This window comes from Urocitellus parryii, chromosome 7 (assembly GCF_045843805.1).
Source record: "Urocitellus parryii isolate mUroPar1 chromosome 7, mUroPar1.hap1, whole genome shotgun sequence".
NCBI classification, from domain to species: domain Eukaryota; kingdom Metazoa; phylum Chordata; class Mammalia; order Rodentia; family Sciuridae; genus Urocitellus; species Urocitellus parryii.
The window spans coordinates 150,022,783-150,036,746 of NC_135537.1; the positions used below are offsets into that span (position 1 = coordinate 150,022,783).

At 32.2% G+C, this 13,964-nt stretch overlaps 1 protein-coding gene across 1 annotated transcript in view; it reads right to left on the reverse strand.

Moving 5' to 3' along the window:
* Window positions 1-13,964, reverse strand: part of Brip1 (BRCA1 interacting DNA helicase 1) — a 146,183-nt gene that overhangs the window by 88,215 nt on the left and 44,004 nt on the right. The window contains exons 9-12 of the mRNA XM_077801069.1: window positions 10,514-10,735; window positions 5,616-5,815; window positions 2,208-2,340; window positions 1,079-1,233 (exon numbers count right to left, since the gene is read on the reverse strand). Of these exons, the coding sequence (XP_077657195.1) occupies window positions 1,079-1,233; window positions 2,208-2,340; window positions 5,616-5,815; window positions 10,514-10,735 (710 nt within the window). The remainder of the gene's footprint in view (window positions 1-1,078; window positions 1,234-2,207; window positions 2,341-5,615; window positions 5,816-10,513; window positions 10,736-13,964) is intronic.

The following is a 13,964-nucleotide window of genomic DNA, read 5'->3' on the forward strand; positions in this document are numbered from 1 at the left end:
TCACAATAGGCAAAAGAGAAAAAACCCAAATGTCCAATAACATAAAAATGAATTAGCAAAATATGGTAATATACATACAATGGAATATTATTCAGTCATTAAAAGGAATGAAGTTTTGATATATGCCTCTACAAGGATAAACCCTGAAAACATTATACTAAGTGAAATGAAATAAGCCAGATACAAAGACAAATATTGTAGTACTGCTCTTATATGGGAAACCTACAAAGAGCAAATTCATAAGATGAAAGTACAATTACCTGGAAATTCAGGAAAGGAATCTAGAGTGTTGTTGTTTCATGAGTTCAGAATTCCTGTTTGGAATGATGAAAAATTACTGGAAATGGATGGTGGTGATGACTGTAAATTGTGAAAAATCTTAGGGCATTCAATCGTATACTTAAAAATGATTTTGATGGTAAATGTTATGTTTATTTTGCCATAATTAAAAAAAAACACTTTAAAAAATGCTGGAAGCAAGTAGTACTATAACTTGACAAGGTAGGATGAATTAGCTGTATTTTATTTTCCACAATTCATAAAGGAAAGTTTTCTACAATATAGGAAAGAGACTCTGACACTGGTAAATGCATATGCAAGTTATACTTAAAAGAAAATGTGTTGAAGTTTAGCACTGGAGGACCATTAACTGAAAGATGAATTAATTAACATTTATTTAATCATTTCAGTATTCATTTTTAAAAAATATTTTTTAGGGAGGGGTTCTGGAGATTGAACCAAGAAATACTTTATCACTGAGTTACATTTCCAAGCCCTTTTAATTTTTTGAAATAGGGTCTCACTTAATTGCTTAGGGTCTCACTATATTGCTAAGGCTGGTCTCAAACTTATGATTCTCCTGCCTCAGCCTCCTGAGTCGGATATAGATGTGAGCCAGCACACCCAGCTGGGTTGATCTTTTTTGATCAATTAATCTGAGTCTGTGCCAATAAGAGCAAATACATCATAATGACTGTACCACTATTTTACCTAATATGTTAAACACATACTGGTATCCAATAAGGAATTAGGTCAATATTTTTAAGACGAAAAGTACAGAAGAGATATCTTCACTTACCTGCTGTTTTGCCTAAACAGATAGTCAAGCACCATAAAAAGTCCTTTGAGCATTATTTGAGTTGAAGCACTAAGAATAGGTACTTCTCTTGCCACCTCTTTACCATGAACTGGTGGGAGTTTTTCTTCTTTTTGAAGAACAGTAGAAAAATGCTCCTGTAAGAAATTATCATATTTCTCATGAAGAATGGGACAGGGTGAAGAGAGAAACTTCCATAAAGTATAATGAAACATGTTTTAAAATTTTAGGTTTAACATTATTAATACACAGTGCTAATTTGGATGCTCATATTAACCAAATACTCCTCAGAGTCAAAGATACTTTAATAATAAATTATGCATTTCAGAAGTTCAATACTTCCTCAGATAATTAGAGTACTATTTAGTGCCCTTCAGAAGTAATAAACTAAATAAAAAGGCAGTAAATTGTTCCTCTAATGGCCTTCAAAAATTGATATTTGCGCTAAACATCTGAATTATTTCTAGGAAATAAATCTGATGTTAAGAATAATATGACTATATAAACAAAACTTAATTGACTCATAGAAATAATACATGCTAAAAACAAAACATATGCTAGGGCTGGACTTACAGCTTAGTGGTAGAGCAATTACCTAGCAGGTGTGAGGCACTGGGTTCGTTCGATCCTCAGCACCACAGAAAAATAAATAAGTTAAATAAAGGTATTGTGTCCATCTACAACTAAAAATATTTTTTAAAATGATCCTTAATAAGGATCATAGTTCCCAAAGATCACACATAATCTCTAGCCATGAATCTCACTCAGGATTATAATTTCCAAATTAAGATGAACAAAGTATGAGTTTCTTTTCATTTTCATTTTCCAAAATGTTAACTTTTTATAATTGACAAAATAAAATTTCCATATTGACTTTTTTAGCTTTGAACAAGACAATAAATCCCTTGAAAACCTTATTTTCTTCAAACCAAATAATGCTATTTTTTACCCATAACCTACTTATGCCATCACTTAAAGATTTTCAGATTAAGCTAATAAAATTTTTAAACATTTTTTTTTATAAATTCTGGGTAATTCACTGGATTTACTCACTATTAAATCAATTCTAGTTCATTAAATCAATTTCACAGGTAGAAAAAAAGAATCTTACCTGCAAAATGGGAAAAGTAGAAGTAGTGATGCCCATTTTATATAAGTTTAAGAGCATTTCATTTCCACTCCATATTTTACAAGATGATTCATAATCCCTTTCTACAAGATGTTCAGAGTTTGCTTCTAACCAACTAGAATAAAATAAAATAACTGTCAACCAGAATCATCCTTAAATGCATTATTTAACAACACAAGAGGATTGTTACTGTCACACTCTAATTTGTATTTCTTAAAGCTCCTAGGACATAAGTGTGGATTAATTAACACATCTTTAAAAAATGCATGTTTGGGGGCTGGGGTTGTGGCTCAGTGGTAGAGCACTCGCCTAACACATGTGAAGCACTGGGTTCAATTCTCAGCACCACATATAAATAAATGAATAAAATAAAAGTCCATTGACAACTTAAAAAGATTTATGTGTTTGTGTGTATGACCTATATATATGTATATATATATATAAAAAACTAAAAAAATTTATATATATATGTGTGTGTGTGTATATATATACATATATATAAAAGAACTAAAAAAAATCCATGTTTCATACTATAAAATAAACCTTAAAAAAATTAAGCTTTATTCAGAAGAAAGTAACACACGTGATTTCCCAGCTGTATTAATGGATTCACACTGTTTTACTGACTAATTCTCTCTAACTGAAAGCCATGTTTAGGTGGTTATCCCAAATACACATAAGAAGAAATGTAAAACAATCTAATAAATCAATATACTACATATTAACACAAGAGAATTATCTGAAAACATATAAATGTATTTATTGACATACAGACACATTTGTACATTCAATAACCATATTTCAATACCTATTTCACACCAGAAATTATTCTGAGTAGTAGAAATTATAATACTACATAGAATAGCAAGGTCCTTATTCTCACAGAAATTTTACTCTACTAAAGGGAGACAAAAATAAATGCAGAAATGAATACATAAACAAGAAAATACCTGATAGTGGTATATAATATAATGAAAATAAATTAGGTTAATATAACCTAGTTGCTACTTTAATTTGAATGTCTATAATATTCTTCCTAAAGTAACATATTTTAAAAATTGAATGCAAAATTATCCAGTCATAGGGGGTAGGGGGGTACATTCCAAACCGGAGGGAGGTATACCTAATGCACATTCTCAGGTAGTTAATACATGTACTTCTTGGAGAACCTGAAAGAAAGCCATGTGGTTGTGACAAAGGGCAACAATGAATCAAGCCTTTAAAGACACTTAATTTCGTTCATTTTAAGAGAAATAAATGAAAACTACATTAGGATTCCACTTTTTAACTATCAGGCAAGGAGGAAAAAAACAACTTTCATACTCACAAACACAGCTAGTAAAAGCATATATTAGTTCCCTCCACTTATCCACTGATTGTATAAATTTCAGCAATAATTATTGAAACTACAAATAGAACTATGCTTTGACTCAACAATTCAACTTCAAGGAATTTTATAGATGTAATTCTCATACACATGAAATGGTATATGTTCAAAGTTATTAACTACAGCAATGTACTATAATAGCAAAAGACTAGAAACAACTCCTATAACACTGTGAAATATATATTGGGTCTTATTCCCTGTTTCCTGGCATACAACTCCTAAAATCCTTGGACTCTTCAAAGTGATAATATCCTTTTTTGAATGATAGAGACTATCACCAGAAAGATCAAGACAGGACAGGTAGGTTGTTGAATTATGATTTAATCCATCGTGTATGTATAATGAGGTGTTCAAAAGGACAGGGTCTGGAGAACTTCCTAACAGCTAAACTACAAGGAGGTTCCCAAAGAGAAACACACTGGGATAGAGCATAGAAGCCCCATACACTTTCTCCCATACATTTCTGTATCCTTTGTAAATTCTTTATAATAGACCAGTAGTAAACGTGTTTCCTTGAGTTCTGTGAGCTGCTTGAGCAAATTAACCAATCCCAAGAAGGGGATTATGGGAATCACAATTTATAGCAGTCAGTCAGAAGCACACACCAAACAACCTGAAGCTCACAAATGATATCGAAAGATAAGGGTTGGGAGCAGTCTTGGGATTGAGCCCTCAACCTGTGGAATCTCATGCCATCTCCAGGCAAATAGTACTAGACTTGAAATGAGTTTAATTAAAGGACACCCAATTAATAGTCTAACGCTGCAGAACTGCTTGCTTCCTTGCAGGGAAAAATCCTCATACCTCCTAGAGCCATAGAGGCTTCTGTGCTAACTGGTGTGACAGCAGAGGAAACACTTTTTTTCCCAATACAATTATTTCTATGAATCAGAGGCTAATTAAGAAAATTACTGTTATCTATTCAGTGCAATTCTAGGCAATTATTTTCTTTTTTGTGGTGCTAGGGATCAAACTCAAGGCCTTGTGCTTGCTAGATAAGTGCTCTACCACTGAGCTACACAACCATTCCTAGGCAACTATTTTTTAAAATTACAAACACTTCCTATATCTTGATGCAGAAAGATCTCCAAAATACACTGTTAAATGAAAAAAAGCTGAATTAAGGAAAAAAAGTCCGTCTAGCATACCCATCATTTATGCAAAAAAAATGATGACTAAGAGAATATGTTTATATTGGCTCATATATACATAAATGTGCCCTGAAAATAAACTTGTTTAGAAGAACAGATACTAAGCAGATAGAAGATAGAATGGAAAGAAGGCTTTTACTATGTAAATTTGCAAGATTTTTTGTTCAAACCATGTTACTTTATAACATTCAAATTTTTAAAAAATACACAATGCAGTAAACAAAGTGTCACAATACATGGAATGAAATGTAGAGTTAGAGGAGGTTTCTCCTGAGATAACTAGATTCTAGATCTACAACTTAAAGTCTAATATAAGGAAAATTATCTAATGTAAATTTTAAGAAAATTGGCACTAAATCTATTATTTAAGTATACTGAAGTCTTGGTTAATTAAAACCCATCAAACTAGAATCTTATTGAAATTGAAGGAAAAGTAATAAATAAAGTCATGATCCAGAATTTTATAATATATTAAATATGCCTAGCATGCATGGGGCTCTGGGTTTGATCCCCAGCACCATAAAAAAAATAAATAAAATAAATTAATCAAAACCATGTTTTCTATTCAATGCCCTACACACAGCAATTGGAGCTGTTGAATTATCGGCTAAATTAGGAATGCCATTCACAATTATTAACTTTAAAAATCAATTATGTTCATTATATTCTTTTGACAAAGACAAAAGATTAGACTAGGCTTTTTTATTTTTTTAACCTTACTTAGTAAGGAACAACCCATTTCCCAAATAGCCCAATTAATCATAGTTTGCTAACTTTAAAATACCCTGCTGTAATCAAGCATATCTTTACTACAAAGCCAACCCAAATAAATTAATAGACAAATACTCTTACTTAATGAGGCTATAGCACACAGCTCGAAGGGGTTCATGGTCTTTCTTCCTTATATTATTGGTAACCAAAATATCTAGTTCATCTCGAGCAAACCGAAGCTGAACTTCTGTCACACTGTAACTTGCTGATTCCCGAGCACAGTCTTCAATGTTATGAGCTTCGTCTAAAATGACAACCTGTTCTTTCAGATTTATATCCATCTATAAGATAAAAGAATTTTCCTATAAAACATTCAGCAAAATTGATTTAACAGCAGCAGGCAAGAGATTTCATTTAAAAATTCACACTACATAAGCAAATTATTCTAGGCCTTAAAACTTCTGGAGCACTGAGGTCAACTGAATATCAGTTTTACTTGGTAGATTTTCCCATTGTTTTTACCCTCAAAACATTTTGCAGGGGGCTGAGGTTGTAGCTCAGTGGTAGAGTGCTTGCCTAGCATGTGTGAGGCACTGAGTTAATTCTTAGCACCACATATAAATAAAAATAATAAAGGTCCATCAACAACTAAAAAAAAAAACACTTCGTAAACCTATCAATTAAAAAAACACATATTAAGGGAGTATGGATCAAGGTACTACTAACTATATGGAAGGGTTTATAAAATCCCATGATGAATATGTTTCTAATGTAATTTTAAAACAGAGTACAGAACCTTTCAAAGTAAAATAACAACATAAGATTCAAATGAGTCCCTAAATACAACATAATAAAATAAAGTATTATATCTGTTTCATTTTAGTCTTTCCTACAACCCTTCATTTTGAGTACTGTTCTTCCTCAACTCCTATGTGATGCTGGTAGGACAATTTGTAATAAGGGACATTACCATTCTCACAACAGGGGTAAGGCTCATAACCTAGGGGTTAAATAACATATTCCATTCCTCTATGGTCACAGTGACTTGGTCAAGGAATGTAATGCGATCCAGGGCCACCATAAAAATTTGAGGAGACAAATAAAAGGGCATGTTCTTTTCTCTAGATAAGCTAGCTGCTTATGGTTATCTTTCTTCCCACAAGAAAAGAGCTTGTCTGACAATAAAGTCATCACAAAAAGGAGTCAGATATTTTTGTAAAGTTGGGTTCATGTCACCTGCAATTGAAATGAGTCCTGACAAATAATACAACAAGGAAATGCCAAAAAGCAATTGCCAATGAGAGAATAATATTATTTTGAGACAATAATAATAGAGCTGAAATGACTGATAAAGAATCATGGAAGAATACAAAATAGACTGGGGGTTTTAATTATGAGGAATTGGTGGCCCTATTACCAAAACTATTATACAGATTCAATGCAATCTCATCAAAATACCAAAGATATTCTTCACAGAACTAGAAAACACAGTCCTAAAATTCATTTAGTAGAATAAAAGACTCAAAATATACAAAGCAATCCTGAGCAAGAAAAGTGATGCTGGAGGCATCATAATACCTGATCTCAAACTATACAACAGAGCTGTAGTGACAAAAAACAGCATGGTACCAGTATCAAAACAGACACGAAGACCAATAGAATAGAAGACACACAGCACACCCACGCAGTTACAGTCATTTGATACTTGACAAAGCTGCTAAAAATACATGTTGGAGAAAAGCCTTTTAAACAAATGGTGCTGAGAAAACTGGATATCCATATGTAGAAGAATGAAACTAGGTCCCTAACTCTCTCTCTGTACAAAAATCAAATCAAAGCAGACTAAAGACTTAAGAATTATAACAGAAACTTTGAAACTACTAGAAGAAAAACCTCAACACTACAACACCTTGGCACAGGCATGATTTCCTTAAAAAGACCCCTAAAGCTCAAGAAATAAAATCAAGAACCTATAAGTGAGACAGCATCAAATTAAAAGGCTTCTTCTGCACAGCAAAGGAAATGATGAAGGGGATGAAGAAAGAGGCTACAGAATGGAAAAAATCTTTGCCAGCTACTCTTCTGATAGGGAATTAATAATGAGAATATATGAAGAACCCGGAAAACTTAACACCAAAAAAAAAAAAAAAAAAAAAACTCACCAAAAAACCCTCACAAATAGCCCAATCAATAAATGGGCAAAAGAACTAAACAGATATTTTTCAAAGAAAAAATACAGATCAACAACAAATATGTGAAAAAATGTGCACCCTAGCAACCAGGTAAATGCAAATCAAAACTACATTGCTATCTCACCCCAGATAGAATGGCAATCATCACTACAAAAAAAAATTAATGCTGGCAAGAATGAGAGGGAAAAGATACAATGGAATACTGCTGGTAGGACTACAAATTAGTACAATTACTATGAAAAGCAGTATAGGAATTCCTCAAAAGAACAGGAATAGATTCATAATACTACTTAGCTATCCTACTCTTCAAATTTTTCCACAAGAACTAAAACCAGCATACTCTAGTGAAACAGGAACATCAATGTTTATAGCAGCACAGTTCACAATAACCAGCCCAACTGCCTGGCAAGAGATGAATGGATTAAGAAAATGTGGTATAAATACACAATGGAATTTTACTTGGCCATAAATAAGAATGAAATTATAGTATTTGTTGGTAAATGAATGAAACTAGAGAACATCACACTAAGTAAAATAAGCCAGACTCAGAAAATCAAGAGTTGAATGTTTTCTCTCTTATGCAGAATCTAGAGCAAAGTAAGAGGGAAAAAGAGAAAGCAGAGTTGGATATCATAAAGACAGTGGGAAGATCAGTGGAATAGGAGGAGATCCAGGGAGAGAGAGGAAGGACAGGAAAGGGAAGGAAATGCAGAATGAATTTGACAAAGTTATGCTATGTACACATATAAATATACTACAATGAATTCCATCTTTATGTATATCTATAAAGCACCAAATATTAAAATAAATGCCAGTAGAGTAGAAGGAGGAGGATAGCAGAAAGAAGGAAGATGGGGGAGTAAGGAGGGGAGGGAAAGAGGCTGCACTGAGGACTGAAATGGAGCAAACTAAATTCCATGCATGATGCATATATGATTATGTCAAAATAAACACAACTATTATATATAACTATAATGTAATAATAAAAGCATTTAAAAATGAGCATTTGGATTAGGACAAAGAAAGAAAGGGCACAGCATTATACTTCAACAGAGGTATCATCAAAATGAGATACATAGGAAAGAACAAGGTATCTTCAGGGAACTGTAAGATAATTTTTTAAAAAATTTTTTTAGTTGTCAATGGACCTTTGTTTTATTCATTTATATGTGGTGCTGAGAATTGAACCCAGTGCCTCGCACATGGTAGGCAAGCACTCTGCCACCGAGCCACAACCCCATCCTCTATAAGACAATTTTTGAAGGGTTCGAGTTGAGTATTTTAGTAGAGATGTCTGAAAAAGTATCTTGAATGTCAATCTAACAAATATGGACTTCATCCCAGAGCAAAGAGAGCAACGGGAGATTTTTTTTTTCCAATTTAGATTAAAGGAATTTATTGCTTCACTTATAATTTACATACTTTCTCCCCTCTGGTCTGTCATTCTCTGTATATCTTCTCAGAGCTTATAAATGTACTTAGATTATTTCATCTTTAAAAAAAATTAATTTCTTTAATAATTCTACTCACATAATCCCATAATTCTATAGGTATTCTTATTCATCACATTTGAATTCCAAAGGGAATTTTTAAAACTTGTCATTCTTTGAAAAATTAATTACTTCTTCCATTATGCTCCATAGCATTTTCTATGTGCCTTTATTCAAGCATTTGTTTCAGATAATAATTTTATCCACTGGTCTGCCTGATTATGAGAATGGGAACTCCACTGAGATAAGGATCATTTTTTATTTGTCCCTTAAGATTTTTAAGTTAGGAAAGGATATGACAAAAAAAGAAAACAAGGACTGGTCTAGCATTGATACAACAATGGCTCTGAAGGAAGACAATGAGTTAAAAGGCAACCAATAGTCTGGTGCAGTGGCTCACACCTGTAATCCCAGCAGCTGGGGAGGCTGAGGCAGGAGGATCATGAGATCAAAGCCAGCCTCAGTAAAAGCGAGGCACTAAGCAACTCGTTAGACCCTGTCTCTAAATAAAATACAAAAGAGAGCTGGGGATGGGGCTCAGTAGTTAAGTGTCCCTGCGTTCAATCCCTGGTACCAAAAAAAAAAAAAAAAAAATGGCAACCAATAAGAGGAAGGATCACAGGGGTACCAGTAGGGGTGGCAAACACAATACCACTTAATTTTAAACTTAAAGAAATAGAAAGCTAGTAAGTAGAGTCAAACCTAAAGAAAGAAATAACATTTCAGTATATCAAGTTATTTACTTTTTGTTTTATCTGTTGTAACTGAATTTCTCTAAGAACAAAGCAAATAGAATCTGAAGTTCATTTCTCAAAAGCTCAAAATACCTAATTTTCATAGTATGTGCATTCTCTTAATACAAGTTCATCAAAACATATTTTTTCAGAAACAAAATTTTAAATAATTCTGACTATTCATTAGAATGGAAAGTTGGATATAAATGGGTCTTAAATGGGGACAACTGGCAACGTCTGGAGGCATTTTTGATGGTCACGATTGTAGGGATGGTGCTAACATCTAGTAGGTAAAACCTGGGATGCTACCAAACACCTTACAATAAACAAGACAACCCCCCACAATAAAGAATTTTCAACCCAAAATGTCTACTGCTAAACTCTGCTATAATCCCACTTCAATCCCTAAATCCTTAAAATTGCTGTTATTTTGAAAATTAAAAGATCTAAAATTCAGTTTTTAATACACCTTAGAATATGCTTTTAGTACTCTTTATGTAAATATATTAACAGAATCTGAATATAAAAAACAAAGACATTAAAATATCTAAAAGTTTTGCATTCAACATTTATATCCTCTTAAGTAGAAAAAAAAAGTTCTATTTTTTTACATATATACTCACACTTTCCCTTATTTGTGCATCTAGAAGATAGTTATAGGGACAAAAGACGATGTCAGCATCTCCTATCAGTTCTCGAGCTGTGTAATATGGGCATGCCTTTAGTTTTTTCCCCAGGCTTACAAGTTCTTCTATATCCCAGGCTTTGCACATCCCATGAAGAGTCTGTAATGTGTGTTGATCACTAATTTTATGAACACCATGATAGAAATAGCAGGATTTTCCCTAAAAACAAATATGCATAATCAAAATATGAACCAATATTGGGATAGAAGGAAAAAATTAGTTCATTTCAGAATTCTAGGAACACTGTTAGAGCCACAATGTTTTATGAAAAACCATATTTAAAACTGGAACTTCATATTAGCTTGTTGCTAAGAGATGAGGTCCCTCTATGTTGCCCATACTCCAGGGCTCAAATAATTCTCTTGCCTCACCCTCCTGTTAGCTGTTACAACCACATCTGGCTACAATCACAACCATTTTAAAGAAACAATAGTAGTTGACTCAATAGTAGTTGAGACAGAGCTCCTGACAAGCTAAATTCCTGATATCCCATATTCACTTTAAAAAAACATTTTTTAATTATGTTTGTTGTGGCTTTGTTTTGATTAAAGTGATATTAGGAATAAAATATTTCTGGAAGGATACAAAGAAAAATGGTGTCACTTGTTGCTTTTAAGGAAGAGAATGAAGGAACTTGGGCACTGGCATAGGAATGATTTTCTCTATAGACTCTTGTACCCTTTTGTGTGTGGTACTGGGGATCAATTTTGAGTTGTGTAATAGTATTCAAATATAAATGAGAAGGAAGAAAGATAGGCTGGAACATTTTGGGAGATAAACTTAAGATCACTACAACAAAAAAATCAGAAAATACAAAAGGATATTCCCCAAACTCCTAAATTATAATTCCATCACACAAAAAATGTACTATTAACATTTTGATGTATTTTATTTTGTATTTCTTCTATACATGTTATTTAAAGATATATCTCTACAATGCAATAAGAATAAAATTTTCCCCAGGAACTGAGGATTATTAACAGTCTAACCAAAATAAATAAATATTTTTATTATTTTCCTCTGCTTATTTATTAAAGATGGTATCAGAAAACTGCTCTTATAATGCCAGGTATTGTTTTATTGCTATATAAATATATGTATATACATATATATATGTATATATGCACACACATATGTATATAGATAGTTACACATATATTCATATATAATAGATATTAATTTAACATATCTGTATATGCTAAATTAATGTGTCATAGTTCATTAATCAGTTTCCTTATTACCAGACATTTAGACTATTATCAATTTCTGCTTTAAAAATAATGCAGTAAATAACCTCATGTCCATTTCTTTTTTTTTTAAATGTGCAATAACTTTTTTTAATTTTTTTTTTTTTTGGTTATAATTAGTTACACATGACAGTACAATAATATTTCTTAGTACATATTTTTAGAAATGGCATTATGGGATCAAAAATAATAAAGCATTTTTAGGTTTCTTGAAAGCATATCACCAAATTACCTATCAGAAACTATATTCCATTTTACTTGGCCCATTTCCACATTCTTAACACGACTGATATTATCTTTTATTATTTGTCTATTTTAAAAGTGAAGAATAACATTTCTTGTTTCTATTTGTATTTTTCAATAGTTTCTAGCAAGATTTAATATTATTTTGCCTGAATATTCACAAATTCAGCAATGTGGGACATGGTGGTACACACCTGCAACCCCAGCTACTCAGGAAGCTGAAGCAGGAGGATCACAAGTTCAAGACCAGCCTCAGAGATTTAGTGAGATTATGTCTCAAAACAAAATAAAATAAATAAATAAAATAATGGACTGGAGATGTAACTCTGGGTTCAACCCCTAGTATTGCAAAAAAAGGAAACAAAAAAGTTCAATGGTAATTTCTATTTCTTTCCTTACATACTGAGATCATTTTATATTCTATTATTGGAAGTAAAAAAATTTTATTACATATATTAATAATAAAAGGTGTTTGATAAAACCCAGTCCTAGCAAGAGTATGTTATATACTATTTAAAAATGTACAAAATTAGTACAAATATAGTAAAAGAATAGTAGAAGAATAAACTTCTAATAGTAGAAAATACACAGGCAATTTGTCAAATTTTCAAAATTTTAAATTTTACCATTAATATATTATATATGTGGATATATATGTATATAACATATACATTATATATATATATAATATATACATGCTATACACACACTAAATATATGCATACATACACAAAACACACAAATTGTACTGTTTAACAGATTAAAAAAACTGAAAACAAACCTAATGCTACCACCTACAGCAAACATGTTAAATAAATTATGGTAAATTCACACAGAAGCTATAACTCTAAAACGAGTTAGATTTGTCTGTGTGATAATGTGTTCGGCTTCCTGAAGACATATTGATGAAGAAAAATAGATACTGAATAATGTGCATAAAATTATTAAGTTCATAAAGCTGTTATTTTAAATAAATGAGCACAGCCAAATACAGTGGCACATGCCTTTAATCCCCAAAACTCAGAAGGCTGAGGAAGGAAAATTGCAAGTTTGAGACCATCCTCAGAATAAAATTTTTTTTAAACCTTTATTTTTATTTATTTTTTTATGTGGTGCTGTGGATTGAACACAGGGCCTCGCACATGCTAAGCAAGCGTTCTACCACTGAGCCACAACCCAGTCCCCCCATTCTCAGAAATTTAATGATGCCCTAATCAACTTAGTGAGACCCTGTCTCAAAATAAAAAGATAAACAGGCCTGGGGATATAGCTGAGTGGTAGAGTGCCTCTGGGTTCAATCCCCAGTACCACAAAAGAAAAAAAAAAGTAAAGAATTTAAAAAACAATAAGTATGCATATATTATAGCAAATACATTTTCTAAATGTTTTGCCAGAATATACATAAAATTTCACAGTAGTTTCCTTGAAGTAACCACTTAAGGGGCCAGGGGAATTCCTTTCTTTATTTTATCCTTTTCTATAACTCTGGATTTTCTAACCATATTTACATGCATTAATTTTCTGTTTCAATTATTCAATAATAAGTGGTAGAATAACAGGTCATTTCATTTCTACTAATTCCATGTACTGGGGCTGGGGATGTGGCTCAAGTGGTAACGCGCTCGCCTGGCATGCGTGCGGCCCGGGTTCGAGCCTCAGCACCACATACAAACAAAGGTGTTGTGTCCGCCGAGAACTAAAAAAAAAAATAAAATAATAATTCCATGTACTAATAAAAAATTAAAGATGATTTTGAAGTAAAAATCTCTCTCAGTGTATCCTTAACAAGTGAAAATATTTACACACACACACACACACACACACACAAATTATCTATAAATCATCCAAAAGGAGAATGTTTTGAAAACATACACACATTATGTACATTCATATGCCCA